This window comes from Mustela putorius, unplaced genomic scaffold (genome assembly GCF_011764305.1).
Source record: "Mustela putorius furo isolate JIRA1106 unplaced genomic scaffold, ASM1176430v1.1 tig00000198_pilon_pilon_pilon, whole genome shotgun sequence".
In the NCBI taxonomy this organism is placed as follows: Eukaryota; Metazoa; Chordata; class Mammalia; order Carnivora; family Mustelidae; genus Mustela; species Mustela putorius.
The window spans coordinates 8,068,011-8,091,577 of record NW_025421311.1 but is presented as its reverse complement, the minus strand read 5'-3'; the positions used below and the strand labels follow the sequence as shown (position 1 = coordinate 8,091,577).

The 23,567-nt window shown below is 43.6% G+C and overlaps 1 protein-coding gene across 3 annotated transcripts in view; it reads right to left on the bottom strand.

Moving 5' to 3' along the window:
- Positions 1 to 507: 507 nt before the first annotated feature.
- The window catches only part of CUNH11orf53 (chromosome unknown C11orf53 homolog), a 49,008-nt gene continuing 25,948 nt past the window's right edge, over positions 508 to 23,567 (bottom strand). For all 3 annotated transcript variants that reach the window (XM_045077546.1, XM_013054812.2, XM_013054813.2), the window contains 3 exons: positions 5,280 to 5,322; positions 2,503 to 2,807; positions 508 to 1,298 (listed from right to left, as the gene is read on the bottom strand). In XM_045077546.1, the coding sequence (XP_044933481.1) occupies positions 897 to 1,298; positions 2,503 to 2,807; positions 5,280 to 5,322 (750 nt within the window). In that variant the 3' untranslated portion in view covers positions 508 to 896. The remainder of the gene's footprint in view (positions 1,299 to 2,502; positions 2,808 to 5,279; positions 5,323 to 23,567) is intronic.

The following is a 23,567-nucleotide window of genomic DNA, read 5'->3' as shown; positions in this document are numbered from 1 at the left end:
AAAGAAAGTTTTGGGCTCATATCATTTTTTGGATGAGACTCATTTTTGGACATCCCAGACTTTAGGGCAGAATCAAAGCTATGTATCTATGAAGCCATAGTCTCCTGCTCTCATCCTGTTTTAAAGACAATAAAACATTTGTATGTGGTGCTATATTTTTACAGGGCCTTCACAAGTCACTAAGGAAGAAATGTATATAATATTTTTCTTTTTAAAATTCTTAAAAAGAAGATTATTTATTATTTATCATTTATTTATTTAGAAAGCGGGGAGGGGCAGAGGAAGAGGGAGAGAACTGAGTACAGAGCCTGATGTGGGGCTCGATTCCACGACCTTGAGATCACGACCTGAGCCAAAATCAAGAGTTAGTTGCTCAACTGACTGAGCCACCCAGGTGCCCCAATACTTTCCTCTTTAAAAATCACATGGCATAAAATGAGTTTTGTTATATGTGCCCTAATCTGTATTATGTCCTATGCTTTCTCTCTTAGTATAGAACACACTTAATTCATAATTAAGAAAAACTGAACAGTTTATTTCATGATCTGCACAAACTTTTTAATGTAATTTGAGAAAAATATGAGTGCTAATGATGATATTCAAAGGTAACAGAAATTCGGAAATGTGATGGGTTACTACAGTTCCAACGCCACACGTGTAGCCTGTGTCTCACTAGAATATAGTCCCTGATATCCTGAATTAACGTGAGGCTGTATCTCAGTGGGGCTGTGGGAGGGAGGATCACGAATAAATGCCGTGGTCCCTCTACAAAGGGTGGCACGAGGGCCTGTTCTGGACATCCAGTTCCAAATGAGCTGCAAAGACCCTGAAAACGATCTGCGAAATCCAGAAGCCAGCTCAGAGAACAGCACAGCCGGAGTCCCGTGGCACATGCCTCAGTAAGCTCTACGGCATTCGTACGACCCCCACGCCATGCTCCCGTCTTCCTTGGTCCATGAAGAAGGGTCCTGAAGGCGGGCTGTGTCTGCTCCCTCATCCGGGGAGAGGGGCACCACCTTGTGGGGTAGGTCGTTGGACATGGTCACGAGAGGGGTGAAGGGATAGGGGGGTGGTGTGGGGTACCCCGGCACGTGGTACAGATCCTCTAGTGCGTGCAGTGAGTAGGGCTGAGCCCCGGCCAGGGGGGCCCCCCAGCTGGAGCTCCTGTGCGGGGTGGTGCTCCCCGACTCCAGCTGGGAGAGGCAACTCACGCTGGGTGACAGGGTCTGCAGGGTGTCGGTGGGCACGGGGTCGGGCTGGCTGAGACCATCGGGCACTGTTTGCTCCCACGAGTCCCTCTGAGGAGAATGGAAAGGTGCCTGGGGTTAGTCACCAGGGGACACTCGGATGCTGACAGATTTCCTCACCAACACTGGCTGCCAGCAGACGCGGCTTCCAGGGCAGACTCAGTGTCCCCTCTCTGCTGTTCCGGCCTCCTTACCAGGCAGTTCTTCCCTCTGGGGTTTGACACCAGCAGTGACTGACTCATTGGACCCCCTAGATCTATTACAGTCGCTTTCCCCAGAAAACAACATTAAATGAGTAAAATGAGAGAACAACAGAATGAACATTTATACAGCATTTTACCATTTCCAACATTCCATGTCTTGCATTCCTTTAGAGCCTCACAATACATGGGCTCCTAATGCCCTTTCCACCCTGGGGAGGCCCTCCTCCACGAGGGAGGGGGGCTCTGAACCATGTGGTGGGCTTTTGCTCCTACCAAGAGGTAGGAGCTTCCATAGGCTTGGAGCTAGAAAGGTTTGGGTTCCGTCCCTGACTGTGCCCATTACTCCGTTCCTGACTTTGAGTATCTCACTTTGTTCATCTGTAAAATGGGGCTTCAGTAAGTCTATCCGGAGTTGTTGCAAGTGTTCCATGAACAGAGGCACATGGAAGTTCCTGGCTAGAGCAGGTATTTGATGATCGTGTTAATTACCACCCCCCTTGCCCCATTTAGTCCCATTTTTTAGAGATTCATTTCTGTAGTTGAAGACTTTAGAGCTTTCTCTAAGATGGGTGTTAGTATTCTTCACATCTCTATGAACTTCCCTCTTTGTTAGGATTGAGGAAGAACAAGATTCTACAGGGTAGAAAGATCATGGGAGGGGTGGCCTGGGGCCTGGGAGGGAAAACGGCCTGATGTACCACCCTGACGGGGTACAGCCTGGTCTGTGGGAGATGGGACCTCAGTGCTCTTTCCTTGTGTGCGGGAGGAGGATGGGCGAACATCTGGCAAGATTAGCAAAGTACTAACAAAGTGGGTAGAGATCCTGCCATGTGGTCGTCCCCTCCCGAGCCCCAGGATGGACCCGCTCGCCATCACGGTGGGTGTGGACCTTTGAGGGAGGCCCCTCGGAGCGTGTCCTGGCCCAGCAGCCTCAGGGGTGCGCAGGACGAGCCAGAGCTTGCTTCCACCCTGTTCCTAGGCGCAGGGACTGGCCAGATGCGCGATAATGGGCCTCGCCTTGCTCCCAAACCGTGAACCACGGGCATACTCACAAGCACGAAGTGCGTGCTGGGGTCCCCGGCGAAGGGTGGCGGCAGGAGCGGCGGCAGGGGCGAGGCGCCAAACAGAGAGCCGGTGCTGGGGGTCAGGCCGGGGGGCCGGTGGTCTCCGTAGGGCTCCGGGAAGTAGGAATCCAGGAGGCCCGGGTGGCTCTGCCCCGTGGGGGCCTCGCAGGCAAAGGGCTTGGCCGCTGGGCCTGAGCTGCAGACCTCGTTTGCGAGCTGTCTGGTGTTGTGGAAGTCCGACTCAGAGAGGAACGATCTTCTGACCCCGTAGTAACCCGACGTTACCGGTGAACCTGTTGCCAAACGGAAAACAAACGGTCAAAAATGTCCCCATGGGAAGTCTGGGCCTATCTGTGGCCGCTGAGACTCTCCACGAGGGAAATGGTCTTTCTAATGTGGGCCGGATACCAGGGCAAACACTGAAACAGAGAGAGGTCTTGAAAAGCATTAAATATTGCTGCATTGCCTCTTCTAACCCGTCCAGCCCAAATAACCAATGTGTTTCAGCTTCACTTTGCCTTCAGAGAGCAGTTCATTGGGCGCGGTGCGGAAACTCTTCTCACTCACTCACTCAACACACTGTGCATTTCCTGTGTTCCAGTTACTGCTCTAGGAAAAGTCTGGCCCTAAAGGGAAAAGAAAACGTCTTTTTCTCAGTGTCTGAGCTCTGTCCCCATATCACAGGACTGTTAACAACAGGCTGCTTCTGGGAGTCTGTAACCTGGTGGTGTTGTAACCCGGTGGTGCTGTAACCCCACGCCACATCAGAGTAGCTCCTACTCCTTTGTGTACTGACCTTCTGACATGTGTCTTGTACCCGGCAGGCAGCATGATGGCTCACCTGCTTTGGGATGGTGAGCATCTGTGCCACCGAATCGGAGGACTTCAAAAAATGTGTTTTCTGGCTTCGAAGAGTCTCATGTTATTTGCTGCCCTCTTGTGTCCATGCCGAGTCCCTGACTCAGTTCACCTGGGCCCTGGGAGAGTTGGGGAAAAGAATACCTCGCACGAAAAAGTTCCCTTGGTGAAAACAGGGGAAGGAGCGGAAGCTAAGAAGAATCTCGTTTATGGCAAGGCCAGTGGAATTGTCCCATAAAGGGAGAGGTGTTTGCCGCATTCTTCCAGCCCAGCGGCTCGGCTGTAGCAGGAAACTCATGACCATTTAGAACATGTTCAGGGACATAGACTCTAGCTCGGTCAAGTGGATGGTTTGATTATTCCAGCTGGTGGTGGATGTGGTCTGATTCGCTGGGATCTGCACCCCGAGATCACAGAAAGGCTGAGCTGGGAGAGGATACGGGTGCCTTTCTGACCTTCCCCCAAACAGAGCGGGCCACTTGTGGACTCTGTCCCCGCCCACTCTGCTCTCTCGTCCACAGGGAGAGAAGACCCTTCTCCCAGGTTGCTGGGACATAGTCACACATCACTCTACCCGCACGACTCTTTGGCCCTTGCCACGCGGTGTGGTACTGGGTGTTGTGCTCACTACTCCCGCACCGGAGTTACGGCCCTCTTTCTAAACCACCTGCCACCTCCATGGGGCAGAGCTTGTGTCTCGTACATTTGCTGCAAATCCAGGAGGATAATACCGGGTTCAGCAATTATATGTAAATCTATTCATTCACTCAGAGGAAATCAAAACTCCGTGTAGAAACTTACATCAAATTCTACTCCTCTACTCTCCTCTTAAATTCCCTAAGCCCAAACTTCTAATCTGCTCGTGAATTGGAAAGCTGCGGTTAGGGATTTCATCATAAGCATAGTTTCACAGAAGAAAAAAACATGTGCACGTGGAAAATTAACATCAATAGAAAAAATTCTGTTTCGTGTCATGAATTTATATCCATGGGACTCATTAAGGCTGAGGAGAGAATGAAGAATAGGTAAATGAGGCTTCCAGGATCTCACGTCTTCGCTGCCAATTTCCGAATAAAAACAACCACCAAGAAAAAACCAAACCAAAACAAAACAAAAAACCCTGTGCTCTCTTCAGCATATATATTTTTTCTCCTTAAAGGGGAAGGATAATTTGAGATAGTAAGAAAAGCTGCAAAAATGTCCTTCTATAGAAGGGAGCAGATTCCAGGGATGGTAACCATGATTGGGAAACACAAAACGAGACAGTCAGATAAGCGGCATCTCCTGTGGTTCTCATTCCTCTTCTTACCCAGCTCTGAAGCTTACGGAGATTGCTGAGAAAACCTGGGCCACTTCTGAAAGGAGTATGTGTGTGTATGTGTGTGAGTGTGCACGCATGTTCATGGGAGTCCCCAACCCTGTCACTAAGAACGAGAATGCCCCTTTCCCATCCCTGCGGGAGGACGTAATGAGACATATGCCCTGAAATGAAGACCAGATGCTTACCTAAGCGCCTGACCTCTAGAGAGCACCCAATAAATGGTAGTTCCTCCATCTGCCCACCCGCCTCTCTCCTGTTTTAAAGCAGGTGCACAATCTGTCAGATCACGGTGCTGGAATTTTATACATTTTAAAATTGTATCAAGGGCCTAATGGTTATTGTTTCTGCTCAGTAAGCTTCTGCTGGGCAAGGAATGGAAAGGCTGCCTTCAAGACAGAATGAACTCTGAATTCAGGAATGGCTGAATTAAGTCTGTCTTCACTGATTTTACATTTTAAAAATGCCTAGTTTGAAAAAGTAAAATTTCCAAAGTGCCATAAGGCAGTTATAAAAGAACGGAAACCCCAGAGCCTGACTTGAACGCAAACGGAAATTAACCACCTGCTCCTTGAGCTCAAGTACTCACCGGGCATCTGAGTGAACGGAGACTGGGGGTTGCTGGCACCGCTCTGGAAGGCAAAAGGCAAAGAGAATGCAAGTGTTTTCTTTAGTTGTTAAGTTTGAATTAAAAAAAAAAAAAGATTAGGGATACATTTTATTTGCTTTATTTTCTGATACTAAGATTATTTGGGGGTTAAATTGGGAGGGCAAGTGGGAATCAGAATTCAAGTGTCCGGAGGTGCCTGGGGGGCTCAGCTGAGGGTCCAGCTCTTGAATTCCATTCAGGTCCTGATCTCAGGCACTTGGCGGAGGGCAGGGGGAATCTGCTCGGGATTCTCCCACTCCGTCTGCATCTCCTCCTGCTAGCGTGCTCGCTCACTCTCTCAAATAAATAAATCTTAAAAAAAAATTCAAGTATCAGGGAACCAAGTTTTACAAGAGATGAGAGAAACCAAAGTTAGAGTCTGGTAAACATGCCAAAAAGCACAGGCTAGGTGAAGACTAGAAGACTAATCTGTCTTCTGTTTTTTATTGTTCATGGCAATATCAAATGTAGATCAAGTGATTTATATACATACAGGACCTTTGAAAATATAACCACATTAAGATGAGGTCATACTGAATTGGGGGGGACCCTAAATCCAACATGACTGGTGTCCTTCTAAGCAGAGGAGAAAGACACACAGAGGCACAGACACAGAAGGTAGAAGGCTACGTGGAGATAGCAGCAGAGGCCTGAGGGATACGACCTCCAGTTACGAACCAGCAACCACGGGCAGCTGGAAGAGGGGGGTGGTATGTCCCCCTGGAGACTTCAGAGAGATCTGGCCCTGCTGACACCTTGATTTTGGACTTCTAACCTCCAGATGGTGCAACAATACCTTTCCATCACTTTAAGAGCCCCACCCTCCATTTGGGGCACTTGTTACTGCAGCCCTAGGAAACCTACTGTAACTGTCAAGTTACTGATGATGAGGCAGTCACAGCAGTGTCGTGTGGGAAGTGTTGGGGTTGGGGAAAGACGGAGTGAGCAGGGCACCTAAGCTGGGATCAGTGGGGTAGGGAACACATCCTGGGGCGGGGAAGGGGGGATGTTGCCGAAGCTGACCTCTGGAGGAAGGGTATCCAGGTGTGCTGAGTCCTAAAATACACAGTTGCAAATTCTAGCTCCATGATGCCCAGGAACAAAGTGGTATAGGGAAAAAAGCTGTTGCAGAAATTAAGAGTCCTCAACATCTGGTTCTTTGGATCTGCGCTCCTGACCCTCACAGAGCTATAGATTCTTAAAAGTTGGAAGAGATTTTTTTTTTAAACATTTAATTTATTTATTTGACAGAGAACACAAGTAGGCAGAGAGGTAGGCAGAGAGGCACGCAGAGAGAGAGGAGGAAGCAAGCTCCCCACTGAGCAGAGAGCCTGATGTGGGACTCGATCCCAGGACCCTGAGATCATGACCTGAGCTGAAGGCAGAGGCTTAACCCATTGAGCCACCCAGGCGCCCCTTGGAAGAGATTTTATAGAGAGCTTCGTGCAACCTCCCACCGGGGCCAAAATCCAAAGCCCACTTTATTAACACTGGGTGCAGCTAGCTTCCAGGGCTGCGGAGCCCAGTGCCCACTCTGAAAGCCCACTTCTTCTCTGGGCACTTCTGACTGTCACAAAGCAGGCAGAAAAGAATCACCTTCTTCTTTCTCATCTTTTTTGGTCCATACACAATTGGGTTCATCCCTTCTTCCATATATGGCTCTTCAAATATTTGAAGAGAGCCCATTATTTCCCTAAATGTCTTCATCAGTTTGAGCTGCTATGCCAGATGCTGTAGACTGGGTGGCTTGAACAGGAAACATTTCTCCCAGTGCGGGAGGCTGGAAAGGTGCCTGTGTGGTCGGGGTCTGGGTGGGGACCCTCTTCCTGCTTTACACATGGCTGGCTTCTCATTCTGTCTTCATGTGGGAGAAAGAGAGATCATCTCTCTCATGTGTCTTCTCCTTGGAGGGCACTAATCCCATTCACCAGGGCTCCACCCTCACAACCTAATTCACTCCCAAAGGCCCTATTTCCAAACACCATGGGCCTTAGGGCTTTACACATGAATGCTTTTTTTTTTTTTTTTTTTTAAAGAAGGGTGTTTTTTTGTTGTTGATTGTTTGTTTGTTTTTTTGAGATTTTATTTGTTGACTTACAGAGCACAAGCAGGCTGACCAGCAGGCAGAGGAAGAAGGAGAAGCAGGCTTCCCACTGAGCAGGGAGCCCCATGTGACGCTCGATCCCAGGACCCCGGGATCATGACCTGAGCTGAAGGTCGACCAACTGAACCACTCAGGCATCCCTATCATGAATTCTGAGGGGACACAGACATTCAGTTCATAGCACTAAACTGGCATTCAGTCTTTACACTGACGAAATCCTTAGAACGTTAACCTTCACTATGCATCTCCTAACCTACATGAGAATGTGTTCTCTTATATTTTAGCTCATTTCTTTATATTATATCTTCCCAAGTTAGATGTCATAATTGTCACCATCTTATGAAGTAAGTCTGTATTAGATTTACTCATATGTTTATCATTTTCTTGCTTACTCTTCTTCAAAACTTTTTTTTTAAAGATTCATTTTCCATCTTCTTAAAGTAATCCTTCAGAAAATTCCTTTCCTGTAGGTGATGTTGGTGGTAAAATGTTTTAGTTTCCATTTGTCTGAAAACATCATGTCTTTTTCTTTTATACTTGAAAGATAATACTGCTAGGTCCACAATTGTAACTTTATAGCTATTCCTCTTTCCCCATTTCTTTTTTTAAAATATTTTTAATTAAGATTTTATTTATTTATTTGACGGACAGAGATCACAAGTAGACAGAGAGGCAGGCAGAGAGAGAAGGGGAAGCAGGCTCCCCACTGAGCAGAGAGCCCGATGCGGGACTCAATCCCAGGACCCTGAGATCATGACCTGAGCCAAAGGCAGAGCCTTAACCCACTGAGCCACCCAGGGGCTCCCTCTTTCCCTATTTCAAAGGTACCCCCTCACTGTCTTTCGGCTTCCAAGATTGCTGTTGACCTTGCAGTTACACTTTGGACAATTTTTTTTCCCTTTCTGACTGCTTTTTTAAGAAAATTGTTACAGAGGTGTAGTTGACACACGATGTTATTACTGGTTAGATGTACAATCTGGTGATTTGTCAGTTCTGTACATCCCTCAGTGCTCAACTGTGGTGAGTGCAGTCACCATCTGTCATCATACAATGTAACTACGAGATTGTTGACCGTGTTTCCTGTACTGTGCTTTCCATCGCTGTGATATTTATTTTGTTGCTGGAGGTTTGTACCTCTTAATCTTCTTTACCCATTTTACCCATTCCCCCATGGCAACCACCCGTTTGTTCTCAGTATTTAAGAGTCTGTTTGTTACTTTATACCCTCTAGCTCCATCCATGTTGCTGGAAATGGCAAGATTTTATCCTCTTACAGCTGAGTAATAGTCCACTGTATATATATACACCACATCTTCTTTATCCATTCATCTACCGAAGGACTCTTGGGATGCTTCCATAAGTTGACTACTGTAAATAATCCTGTCATAAACTGGCTATTCTAGCATGTATGTCTCTGAACTAGTGTTTTTGTATTCTTTGGATAAAGACCCAGTCATGGAATTACTGGACCATAGGGTAGCTCTATTTTTAACTTTTTGAGGAAGCTCCATACTGTCTTTCACAGGGGCTGCACCAGCTTGCATTCCCACCAATGGTGCACGACGGTTCCCTTCTCTCCACATCCTCGCCAACACTTGTTGTTTTGTGTTTTTGATTGTAGCCATTCTGACAGGTGTGAGCTGGTATCTCATTGTGGTTTTGATTTACATTTCTCTGATGATAAGTGATGTTGAGAATCTTTTCATGTGTCTAATGGCCATCTGTAGTATTTTCTTTGGAAAAAAGATTCCAATCAGGTCTTCTACCCATTTTTTAAAATCTCGACTTTTTAATATACTCCCTTTGTCTTCAGTTTTCTTCAAATTAACCTCATTTTATCTCTACAAATTTTCAACTTACCTCTCTTTAGATATAGCCTTGTCTATATCATCACGATTCTCTCCTTCCAGCACTCTGTTTAGATATATGTTAAACCTTTTACCTTTATCCTCTTCATCCCAAACTTCCCAATATTTTTCTCTATATCCATGAGTCTCTGTTCTGTATTTTGCTATAAATGGCTACAGACTTCTTCAGATCTATATCCAGTTCACTAACTCTTTCTTCAATGTAGTTAGTTGGTTGTTTACTCATACACTGCATTTAAAAATGGTCAATGAATACATATTTTTTCGTTTCTATAAATTCCATTTGATTTTTAAAAAACCTGATTGGCAATTTTTGATAGTCTCTAGTTGACTGTTTCCTATTTATTAAGTTACTGTATATTTTGTATTTGGTAATTCTACTATCTAAAAGTTCTAGGAATTTTAATTTGTTTACTGTTTATGCTGACTCTCACTCATAATGGTTTGCTTCCTTATGCATTTGGTGGTCTTTGGTTGAAGTTTATATCTGATGAACCTTAATCTGTAAAAATCTGGGGTCCTAATTTGAGACTGCTTCCCCTAGAAGATTTATGTTTATATTTCTAGGGAGCCAGTTCCCTTCCAGTTTCCCCAGGTTGATCCTGGAGTCCCAAGTTCAGCTCCCCAAACTTGGTTACTGTTCAAGGACCAGTTCATGCATAAGGCTGATTTGGACACCCGTTCTCAGGGGAACTTGCCTTTTTGGTGTGATCACCTTCTCATCACTCAATGGCTTAATTTCTGATCAAACTTTTCTCCAGACTCCCATGCCAACACTTCTCCCCCAGTGTCCCTCTTGCTTCAGAGATTTCCCTTATTTCCTGCCAGGTCAACAACTGATTAAAATGTGTTTTATGCAGTACCCAGTTTTGTTGTGGATGAGATTTTCCTACCTCCAGACCATCTAGTCTGACCAAAACAATTGAATAGCTAAATATTGCAACTATATGTAGATATATTTCTAGCATAAGATTCTATTTTCTCATAATTTCTGAATTCTCTCATAGGGATTTAAATTATAATAGAAATAATTCATAAACCCATACTTGTTATTTCATAAGCAAACTGTTAACCACACGCCCACATGTATTATACATATTATTTCATTTAATAATCACCACAATCCCCAAAGATAGGTAATATTATTCTCATCTTAATGATGAAGGACTAGAGAACAGAGAAATAACCCATGTTATTTAGTAGGTGGACCTGACAGTGATAGTGGTGGGTGAGATCCAATAAGCATCTTTGGAATTTCAGAACTCATTTCTTAACTAAAGCACCATGCTGTCTCCCATGCATTTTAATATCTCAAAAACAAAAATATGAACATATCATATATAGTTTAACATTTTTTTTGGTATACGTGAGACTTAGGGACAAGAAGACTTAGTGAGATTGATACTCTCCTGTCACACACACACACACACACACACACACACATATTTATGAATATACTATTTTGGGGGATCAGCTTTATTGAGGTACAATTTACATATAATTAAATTCCCAAATTTTAAACATACAATTTGATAAACTTTGACAAACTTTGATAGACTCCTATGACCCATTACTATAATTATGACATAAAATATTTTCATCAAATTATTAGCTCTAACGCGACCTGCCCTCTCTCTGGTGGCCTGGGAAATATTAAGGGGGGTAAATATAAAAGGCAGTGATAATGCATCATGTCAGTTTGCCTCAAAGAACAACAAAGAATTGAGTTCTAAAGGCCCTGGGTAGGGACTGGGAAGGACTTCACTGGAAAGATTTCAGAGCTGGTGCTCATTCCATCTCATTCTCAGATTTTATAGGTTGAGAGAGAAGAGCCTAAAATATGAGTCTTTAGCATGTCACTAATTGTCATTGCACATACGAAGGGAAAACTTACATTCCTTTCTTCCTTGTCCAATATATTATGTTCATACATTTACTTCTTATTCTATGAATCCTTCAGGAATAATATTGAAGAACCCATAACTTTTGACCAAGCAAGATGGTATATAATTTTTATTTTGCATACTGCAAACAACAGGATCCTGCAATGCCAGGTAGCCAAATTCAGAGGTTTATATTTGAATGAAATTTGCCAGTCTGCAACTTCCTGTAGCTTACACAGCAGCCTCACAGCTGCCCCAAAGCCCCTCCATGAAAATGAGTTAATTTGAACTAATGGGTCACCAAGGTAGTAAAGTGATAAGATTAGGAGTTTCACCTTGACTATATTTATCATCATTTTTATGACCCTATAATATTTTGGGTGCCAGCCTATTTAAAGAAATATCTTGTAATGTACTAAGGAAAAGATCCTGACTGGTGTAAGGTTTTTCATCCTGGTATATGGTGTATTTTTAAATTCTAATGACATAGTTTAGAAAGCGTCTCTTTAATTTTTGCTACTAATGCTAAAATAACAATCATAGACCCTTATGAATAGCTGGGCTCCCTTTTAAAGGAATCCGTAGCACTTTATATATTTAATATCTCATTGTCATTACACCTATGGTCGAGAGATGGGTCAAGCTGGTGATACTATACTCAACATTCTAGAGCCATGTTTGCTTGTTTTAGATTTATATATTTATTTGAGAGAGAGAGAGAGAGAGAGAGGGAATGAGCAGAAGGGAAAGAAGAAAGAGTCTGAAGCAGACTACACACTGAGTGCAGAGCCTGATGCGGGTCTGGGTCCCACGAGTGCGAGATCATGACCTGAGCCAAAAACCAAGAGTTCAGACGTTTAACCAATGAGTCACACCGGCGCCCCTAAAATCAGGTTTTAAGATCTGGATTTAGACCCACCATAGGTCATGTAGTTTTCCTTCAACTTTGAAATGAATATGAAGTCAATGCTGGAGGTAACACAGTGAGTCCATGGTTATCCATGTTAGGTTGGAATACCTTTTTCCAGAAGAAAATGGGCATGGAGAATCAGATGCCTCTGTTAATGTTAAAGTATGTGGTAGGAGCAGGGACATTCTGACTGGTGTGAAATCTTATACTATGAATGAACAATGCCAAATTTTATTCATTTTGCAATGTTTGAGGCAGGTTTTGATTTATGGGCCACTTATCTGAGCTGCATAGTAATTTAACCATAAATAAGAAAAACAGTTCATGATGAATAGGAACTACAGTTGGAAGCATCTATCTACCATGTGTCAGGTCCTTTATATGAGGTTATCTTATTATAAACTAGATATTATCATATCAGGTTTATGAACAAGGAAACCAAAGCCAAGCATCAGAGAAGTTAAGTACTATGCTCAATATTGCCCTTCTAGTAAATTCCAGAATCAGATTTCAACCCAGAGTCTCTGACTACCGAATTTCTGCTCCTCAGTGATGTAACAAGCAAGTTACGTCACTTCCTGGGCACCTCTGATGGGCGAGGCGTGGGGCTGAGTGTTGCAAGTTCGAGACGAAATGCAACTCCAGAGCTTAGATTGGGATCTACTTTGGGAGACAAGACGTCTGTGGTAGATTAACTATGGCCACCATGCTTGCAGCCTCTCCCACCCAGAAGTGGAGTCTGTCCCTCTACCTCCTGAGTCTAGGATGGTTTTGTCACTTGCTCTAACAGAATGTAACAGAAGTGATGTGGTGTGTACTTCAGAGTCTAGGCCTCAAGAGGACGTGTAACATTCACCTTCTCCTGCTTGAAATCTCTTATCATCTGTTCACCCGCCTTATCATCTCTTAAGGAAGTCAGTCTCAAATTCTGGAGGATGAGTGACTGTGGAAGTGAATTCCAGTGCTCCTTCTGACGGCGAGTACCAACTGCCAGACATGTGAAGGAGGCCATCTTGGACTCCCAGCATGGATGAACCTCCAGCTAAGGGCCATTTTATGACTGAGCCACGGGGAAACCATCAGCCAAACATCCAGCCAGCCCACAGAACTGTGAGAAATATAGGTAATAGTTATTGTCACCTACTAAGGTTAGGGTGGGTTCTCACGCAGCAGCAAGTAACTGGTGCAGACGCACCCAGGACAAAGTCTCTCACAGTGCAGAGCTCATGAACTCCAGTGCAGGCTAGATCGTATGGTGGAGGCGCAGGCTAGATCGTATAGTGGGGGTGGGGTGCAGTGAGTTGCTGCCTGGGGGGAGGCAACTGAGCATATCATACTGGAGTCCTGGAGATACTGGAGTCCATGCACCCATGCACTAGAGTGTGGCCCATGCTCTACACACTCTGGAAGTCAGACAAGGGGGGAAACTGAGGTATAGAGGGCTTAAAATGGACACTGAAGGATGAAGGAATGCAGGCAAGAGAAAGGAGACTCCCAGGTGCGAGGAGGGACTGGGGGAAGGCGGCTGAACACACTATATTGTGGGAGAGATATGAGTCTGGTTTTGAAGGATGAGAGGAAATCAGGAAGCAGACAGGATATGGGCCATTGTATTTGAGGAGAAAAGCAAAGGCTGGAATGTGTGGCCAGTGTGTCATGGACATGAAAATGGCAGGAAGCATGCAGACAGAAGGCTGAGGAGAAGTGGTGGAGGGTGTAGGAGCCGGGTTATAAAGGGTTTTTATGAGCCATGCTGAGGAGCTTGGACTTTGCCCTATAGCAGGCAATGGTCTTTTAGAAACTCATTAGCCGTGTGGACACAGTTGTATTGGCATTCTAGCAAATTGAATCTGGTGCTAAATATGGTGGGTCAGGAATGGATATGATGGATGAGTGTAGGGGCTGTTGCAACTGAACAGAGATCCAGTGATGAGGGGGTCTGATGGGCTGTCCTTGGGGCAGAGTGTCAGGAGGTCAGCATGTAACATTTATATCAAATTCGAGGTGGCTTTGTTTTAGAGCCTGCCAAGGGCTGACACTTGCTGTGTGAGTGCTGCTAAGGGCTGGGGGCTACCTGTTCCAGATGTACCAATTCCCAGGGCTCTTTCTCTGTCTTTTCTTCTTTATCACCAACGTCCCTGCTGATGCTTGCGTGTGAAGAGGGGACTGGTATGTCTCCCTCAGATTATACTATTTATAAAGAGAAAACCCCTACATTCTGAAATGGTTTAATAGTATATTGTATAGGTCCAATAAGCATTTGTGAGGAAGGAATATTGACACATCTATGCTTGAAAACATTTGCCTTTTGTCTGCAAAGCCCTAGATTGCCCAGGATTTATCTCACAAAGACATCGCTCATCTGGTTCTGTGCCCTTGGTTTTCATTATCACCAGCCTCTGGCAAAGTAAGTACTACACAGTTGATATGAAACAGAGACATAAAAGGGTTAAATCATTTGCTTACAGCCCTCAAATGTATAGAGCTAAAACTGAAGACCTCAAGTCTTTAGACTCTCTCTTGGGGAAAGGGAATTTACCACGAGAATGTGAATTTATGCATGTTTGTAATAGTACGGGTAAATATTGAACATAGATTTTGATGTTCATTGACTTGTTGGTACAACAACATAATTTCTTTTTAATAAAATGTCATAGCGAAATTCTGGAAGATTGTACATGGAACTCAGTGTTGTGACCCTGGGAAAGTAGGACGAGGGGATGAGTAAGCATTTTACTATGCAATTTTACTATGCATTCTTTGGTAATTAAAACAGCTCCTTAATAAAAGTTAAAAAAATAGAATTTAGGGCATATCTTTATGGTAAATCTCAAAATTAAAAAAAAAACAACAAACTATGATTCCAAGTGTCTTACATTTCTGGTGTATAAAGTATTTTATGTCCTTTGGAAAGCTAACACAATTACAGAATTCCAACTTTCTGACAGTTTCTTGACATTTTATGGTTAAAACTCTCCTGCTTGGCATGAAATGACGTCCAGGCTGTCTCTGTGAGAAAGTGATTTCTGTTGCCTAAGTTACAAAGTGAAATGAATTTCTTTTACCCGGGGTGTGCCTTTGGAATGTTATTTGTATTTCTGTAAAAAATACAGAAATACATGTAAGGACAACAGGAGCCACTAGCTACTTGGGGACAAATGGTCCTGTGTACTACAGCTGTAACAGAATATGCAGAAAGTTCAGCCTGGCCACGTGGACTCGCCGTGGCTGTTTAACCGCAGAGCTCGATGATTTTTGCAAGCTGCGGGAAAGAATTCACCACCAGGAAATATTTTAGATTTCGTGGTATTAAAAAAAAAAAAAAAAAAAAAAACCTACAGAACTACTAGAACAGCTGAAAAAATAAGTTGCTTGCAAAAGGTTCGCCTTTATTATTATTATTTTAAAAATTTTCTGGAATTGTGAAAGAGCAGGTGGTTGGGTGGGGAACTTGGAAAGCCCTGGAAATGTGGTTCAATTCTATAAACAAGGCAGGATAGTGGGCTAATTAAAGTCAGACAATGGGCGATTTTGAAAGGCATAGATAAAGCGTCCATTCAAATGAATGCCAAGGACATAATATGTACCTCTGTATTCAAACATGGGCATTTTGAGTTGACAAGGCATTGCCTGCTCAGAAAACATTTTTTTTTTCTTTTTTAATTCTTTCTGGGCTCATAAAGGGGGTTAGCTGGCAACCTTAAAAAGGATATGCAAAGCCCTGAAATATAAGAGGGAGCAAAAGATGTGGGGGAGACACTCCCAGGGTAGACACTGATTCCCTTGAAAACATTACAAATAAGTAGGATCCTTCTGCCGGCAATTCAGAAAAAAAAGTAACATGTACTTATTAAAGAAAAATAACAGTTTTCCTAAGAGATTTAGCAATCAAACACAGAGGGACAGTTACTTCTGAAAAAATAAGAAAAACAAAACACTAGCAAAGCAGGAAGACACACACTGGGTCAATCGATGACCATCTGTTGAGTCCAGGCAACCAGGAAAATCATCATAAAGCCATATCACATGGTAGGGTGGGTTCAGTTTATGAGAGTTGAGGCAAAAAGTGATCTTTATAGCAAATTTTAAGAAATCAGAGAAGAGCGTGGGTATTTCTTGTAATGGTTGTACAGGCATTTTTGCACTCGTATATCTTCAGAGCTTGGGACCACTACCCAAATCTTATCCTTCTTCTAACTGTGGATTCAATTTCACTTACAAGTGCTTTGTTCTTCGATTTGACAAGACAGTCATGGCTACAACGGCTGGGATTTCTTCCTTGAAAAAGGAAGGTATGGCTGACTCCCTAAATTTAAAGCATGGATAATCATTTTATAGTCTTCTTCTTTTAGCCTCTTCATTATTAAGTTACCACCATTAGAATACCAAAGAGAAGTAGCACAACCTATACATTGTCCAAGTTTCAGCAGGTTTTGGGGGGGTAATATCTTGATTAAAATCAGTAAAGACTGCTTTTGATATCCGCATTAGCATCAGAATTAGCATCGAACACTAAAAATTGGCTTAGTGTCTAGGAAATGAGACCATTGGTGGTCTACCTTGTTTCATCTTTTCCCAATATTTCATGAGAAGTTAAGAGCATAAGGAAATTACTCTTCCTTTCCTTAGTGGCTGTTATATGTATCAGGAATATACATATGAGTCTGATAGTATGTGAAGTTATGAGAGAATGCTGGACACCATGGAGACTAGGAGAGCATATAAGAGGTGAATCAACAGAGATAGCAGGTCACCTGACCTGATAAACTCTGCATTCTCTGGGCTCAGGGTTCTGTCTCTTCCAGCCCTTGAAAGGGAGCCGATATTCTCTCTGCCTTCTTAAGGGCGAAGTGACGTTCTATATCCATTCCCATGGAGTGAGCCATGGGATACCAGCTTCTCAGGTAGTTAGGTAATATTAAAAAATGAAAACATACTTTATCAAAAGGCACAGGAGAGGAAGCTACAGGCAAGAGGAAAAGGGCAGTGAGCAGTAGGCTGGGTGAGGTAGATCCTTGAGATCTCTAGGAGAGCAGCAGAGAAGAGTCTGCAAGGTCAGTGTGGTGTGGTATGACTCTGGTTCAGGAAGTGTTTTCCTCTTTTGATAGAGAGGCCAGGTGCCATGGTGAGCCCAAGAGATCAGAGGTCCAGGAGTGGTGCGGAATGACAGAGAGGAACGACAGTCTGGAAGCAAGTTCTAGGACAGAGCTAGAGATAGGTTCTAGAAGGACATCAAGACATATGAGTCTGATAGTGTCTAGTTCTTCTAAGGATGTCTGGGCATCACAGACACAGAGGGTAATGGTTCTAACTGAGACTGGGTGTGGCATCCTGTAAACAACCTACAAGAACCACTGCAGGGACAGAAGGGATGAGGTCAAAGGTCATGACTCACCATCATGCCTGGAACCTGAAGGGTCACAAGAGCACTGAGTGGAGGGCCTGAGACAAAGTGGTTATTCCAGTGCTAGTCCTTCCTTGGACCAGAGATGTAAATTAAGAAGGCAAAACAAAGTCAATCCAGCAAACCTGGGTCAAATCTACACTCCACTGCTTTCTACCTGATATTTATTTTCCTCATTTGAAAAATAGCTATTTTTCAGATAGCACAATGGATTCTCTCAAGTCCTCTTAACAACCCTCTCAAGTCCGTTGTGCTTCCTGTTGACAAATGGCATATGTTGTAAAGTATATAAATGAAAACTCTTAAGTCCCTCTATCAGAGCCTAACGATAAATGATAACTATCATTAGTAAGAATTCTTATCTATCCCAGAGAGAACTGAGGTGACAGGAGGAGACCCAGGCTTCGAAGTCATCTCTGTGGTGCCACCGATACCATCTTCGACTAGACATTAAGTTAGTGTCAGAACATTTGTGCTCTCCATAATCGGCCTCGTGCTTTCTGTGATTTCTCTGCTCCTCGTTTCCCTTGAAAACTCAATCTGCAAAGTTCTATTTGAACTAGCGGAAAGGTGACTCATCTTTCTCAGAACAGAGAGGGCTTCAGCTTGGCCTTGGAAGTTGGGGATAGGGTTGGCAGTGGGTGGAACATGTTCTGAGGTCAGGAAAAGCTATCAAGGCAAACTGAGCCCTGAGATGGGAAGAACCCAACTCTCTGCTTCTATTCACAAGGGCTCTGAGGCCCAGTGAGAAGAAAGGAGCTGCCCATGATCACTTCGAGCCAGAAGGAAGGGTTAAAACAGACTGAGAAAGGAGCCTTTACTTTTAGTGCAGAAAAGATGTCTTGCATGTGTTTTTCAAAGCTTCAGAGGAATCAGAGCACCTTGAGTTGCTATAATATACAGTTGCCAATTGCCTTACTTCTTTTAAACGCTTCACGAGAAATCCAAATGCAAATTGCAGATACGGACATCACCGTGTTTGCACTCGGTGGTGACTGACGTGTGCCTGTTGATTGGAGCTGCAAAACAGCAGCTGGGTATGTAACAAACAGACCTGTAGCCAGCAGTGTTGATAGAGAGGCAGACAGTTACGGACGGAGCTAGGCAACACACATCTGCCTTACAGAGTTTCGCCATCTCTCAACAAAAGATCAAACACTTTCAATTACTCTAGGCCATAAATGCACTATATGGCACCCATTTACCTGCTGTTCCTCCAGATTCTTCCATCAATAGTTACTGTTGTCATGCTTCTTTCTGTGTTTACAATGTTTTCCTTCCAGAAATAATTAGGAAATATTATTAACCAAGACAACCCAGCTGACAATATGGCTCTATTTTATGTGTTCTTGGCATGGAGATTTCAGCAGCTAATTTAAGTGTAATGATTTAGGAAAATAGAGAAGAGGAAAGTCGTTATGACTTGGAAAGCAAACAATCGAGGTTGATGTAAAAGAATCATGACAACGGAAACAGCTAACTTTCGGTCTGTACGTGTATATAATATTTATAATTTAAGACTGATATAATCCAAACATATTTCCCACTTGGGCTGTCTCGTCTTAACATGTTCTTCAGTTCAGGCCTTCCCAAACAACCTAGAAAACTTCATGTATTTTCCTTCATGTTTATGTAGAATATTAATCTCAAATAACTTTCCTGTCTATTCCTTATTGTTCCTCACTATAGCATTTTGATGAATGGGCAATAGTTATTAGCATGCCCATAAACCAATCAAAGAAACTGAACAACAGACGCTGATCCCAGGCTCATCGGTATGTCCTCCACAGTGCCCTGTAAACCCCTGTGCTGCTAATAATTTTTACTCCAGACTGATCTCTATTTCCTACTTTGTAAGTTAAAATTTCTACCCTCATGCCAGCTGTTGTGTACTCAATGATTTTAAACGAATCTTTATGATAGCTTAAGAAAAACTTGATTAGAAAGCTCAAGAGCCTGCAAATCATTCACTCAATTTCAAAGAAAAATGAAAAAATTGTGGCTATTAGCCTTATTGCTTCCTCTTGTTATCCCTTTTTGTTTTTTACTATAGATAACCGAGAGTTCACTGAATTTTGTGATGTTATTAGACTTTTTCAATGATTTGCTTTTATGAAGCCCAACTGAAATCATGTAATTGAAAAAAAGCATGTAACAAAAATCTACATCAAAAGTCTAATTAGGTATATACACATATATATTTTTGGTACTAGCTGTGGGTGAATGGCTCATATTTTAAATATTCTGATTGAAGATCGAGTAGTATGGTAAAGAATAACACAGAAAAAACTGAAAAAGGAAGAGAAAAACCATGACTTAAAACCAGATGTCCACAGTAATAGTGTGAAACCACAGGCTCATGGCGAGGATGTACAGAAGTGATTTTAAGTCCAGTCTTTGGTGAAAATCTCTTCGGTGAAAGGGATTTCTCTCCTTTTGATTCCTACTGCAAAGATGTGAAAAATATTTCATGGTATCAAAAACAGATGTTCTGGAAGGAAAGTGTGGTAAAGATGCATTAGCACAGCCTGTGTAAGCTTGTCAAAGTGTTGTCACAGAGAGTAGAGCACCAACTTGGGCATCAGTAGATACTTCCTCAAGAAGACGTATCCGGAGGGACTTACATCATATATGTGTGTTGACTTCCTAGGTCTCCTGTGAGACATTGCCACAATCCGGGTGGCTTAAAGAAACTGAAATATCTATCTGTATGGTTCTGGGAGCCGGGAGCCCAAGTCACCGTGTTGGCAGGGCTGTGCTCCCTGTGGGACTCAAGGGCAGTGTCTACCCTTTGCATCCTCCGGCTTTCTGTGGCTGCCCGCATTCCTGGGCTTGTGTCTGCGTGACTCCAACCTCTGCCTTCTGACTTCCCTGCCCCTTGCTGTTTTGTGTGTCTTCTCCTCTGTGCCATTTATGTCTCTCTCTCAAAGCCTCTCTCATGAGGGGCAGGTGCTAGCATTCAACGTAAGGCAAGGTAGTATCTCCTTGGATAAACTAGGGTAGGTCCTTCCTCTGAAGTTCCTTAGCTGAATCATCGACTTTGCCATAGAAAGGAACATGTACAGGTTCCAGGATTTGGGCCCTTGGCCTAGAATGCTCTATATGACAGAGCTGTATTACCATACAGCTCTGGGTCTCCATTCTCCTCAAGCTGGCCTCTCATTTGTTATTACCCGAGCTGTCAGTAGCAAAGTTTAAATGCCTAAGGATTGCTTCCCATCTGAACTTGTTTAAGACATTCAACTCACTGTTGCCTGGACACTGGCATGAAAAAGAGAAGGGAGGTTCAGTATTACCCATGTGATTAGAACCCCGAGTGCCCCCCCAGCAACCTGATTCTCCATGATTTCTGCTCACCAGGTTGCACTTGCACAAGGATGGAAACAGGTCTTCCTAGGAATATGGTGTCCTTCTTGAGATATATAGATCTTCTAGAATAATGGTTAACAGGTGGATGGTAAAATCAATTTATAATGGAGATACCGTAAGCCCAAATAACCATATTTTGGGAAAATATGCATTTAATTACCTGAGTTTAACAGGGCTTTGGAGCAAGGCTGAGAGTAAGACATGAGTGTTGAGATCTCAGGTAATATATATGAACCTGTAGACAAAGTTAAGTTCCTGTTGCCCATGCACTTGGTTCCCGAGAATGAGTACCATAGTTAGGGTGGGTTTGTACCTTTCTTATTCTGCAAGTTCTTTCCACACAATATATTTTCCTGTGTTTTAATTTCCTTGTTTGCATGGGCTACGGTCTGAATGTTCATGTCTTTCCAAAATCCATGTTGAAATCCAAACCCGGAGCATGATGATATTAGGAGCTGGAGACTCTGGGAGCTGAGTAGGTCATGAGGGGGAACCATCATGAATGGTATTAGCGCTCTTATGAAAGAGCCCTGAGAGAGCTCCTTAGGCCCTTCCTCCAAGTGGGGGTGTAATCAGAAGTCAGCAGTCTGCAACCCAGAAGAGGGTCCTCATCAGAATCTGGCCATGTTGGCCCCCAGAACTTGGACTTCCAGCTTCTAGAGCTGTGAGAGATAAATGCTCGCTTCTTAGAAGCCACCCCATCTGTGGTATTTTGTTATAGCGCCCAAAGGGACTAAGGCAGCATGAATCACAGATTGTTCTACACAGTCCGCATCAATCTGTCCCTTTTAAAGGAATATTGAATTGGGAGCCAGAAGACCTGCCACCTGCTGACTGTGCAACCTGAGAACCATCACTTCCTGCCTCTTCTTCTTCTCAATGTTTCCATCTGTAAAATGGGAAACCGTGTAAATATCAATTTCACAGGACTAGTGTGTCCATCCAATGTGACAACACAGGGAAGTGCACTTTAAACTGTCTTTATGCAAATAGTACCGTACTCCCCATATCACATGGCTGTGCTGCCTGGTCCTTTGTCTTTAGTCTAGAGTTTGTTATGCGGTCTTGTATTTTTTGAACACAGATTTTGGTCTCTTTTTCACTTTAACATTGTCAGTGTCACTGGGCCCACAACAGTAGCTCAACAAACTGTGATCCAGGTAGAGATAAGAACGCTGGCTGTGTGAGGCTTAAACCTCTGTTCTTCGCTCTCTGGTCAAGTTCTCAAACTCAGATGTGCAAAGGAATCACCCAAGGAATAGGTTAAAAATGATCATTCTCTGGCTCCCATTCAAAATCTCTACATTAATAAGACATGGGACAGAGACCTAGAATCTGCAATTAAAAAAAAATTAAACAATATGGCCTATTATGAATTATGTTTATATTGTTACATCTCTGAAAGAGTGAAATGTCAAAAAAAATAATGAAAACATATTATGTGATAGTCACAGATCTTAAGCAAAAGATGTTAGGTAATTTTTCAAAGAAGAATATAGTTATGGCTCCCATTTAGAAATACTATTCTTTCTTGTCTTTTTCTGTAATTGTGTTTGGCCTTGTGCCTTGTCACTGAATGATGTATTGACAATGATGCCAAGGGGTGAGTGAGAGCTCACTCACACCGGGCAGATACAATATCTGTTCCTTGACTACGACTTTGATCTGTGATTCTTGCCTTCCCCATTGACACCATGACTGGAACGTCCTTAGATCTCACAATTTTGGCTGTAGCTGTGGCCAATCCACGTTACTTCCACAGAGCTGTGGTTCCTTTGGAATAGCCTCTGAATTCCCTCTCTCAGGTGCCTGGGTGGCTCAGGTGGTTAAGCATCTGCCTTTGGCTTGGATCACGACCTCAGGGTCCTGGGATCAATCCTTGCAACGGCTCTCTGCTCAGCGGGGAGTCTCCTTCTCCCTCTGCCTCTGCCCTTCCCCCCTCTGCTCATGCTCTCTCTCTCAAATAAATAAATAAAATCTAAAAAAATAAGTTTGAATCCCCTCCTTTCTCTCCCTCAAGAGACCAAATTAGTATGGATATTTGAAACGCACACCCCCATGACTTCTGAGCGGACAGAAGAAACACTGCGCTAGAAACAGACAAGGAGCAAATTACTCCAATTGTATTTTTATCAACTCATTTGTTGAACTAGAAGAGAGGAGGTGCTTTAAAATAAAGGAAGACAGGGGCACCTGGGTGGCTCAGTGGGTTAAAGCCTCTGCCCTCGGCTCAGGTCGTGATCCTAGGGTCCTGGGATCGAGCCCCACATCGGGCTCTCTGTTCAGCAGGGAGCCTGCTTCCCTTCCTCTCTCTGCCTGCCTCTCTTCTTACCTGTGATCTCTGTCTGTCAAATAAATAAATAAAAACTTTAAAACAAAATAAAGGAAGACAGAAGATGTGCAATAAAAGTTCTTGGGTGGGAGGAAATAGAATCTGGAGTTGGTTCACTTGAAATGCATCCCGGCAGTTTGATTGTGGAGCGGTGTTGAAGCCTGAGCCCACATTTTGAGCAGAGCCGCCTGCCCCCAAGAACCATTGCCTTCTATGCCAGCCCCTGTTCTTGATGCTGTACATGCTTGCCATATTTGCTCTTGGGTCCTGCACCCAGCAACATGCGACGACACATGACGTTCATGTGGCTACATGTTATCAACAGACTAAGCAATCACAAACCCATCTTGGTAGCCAA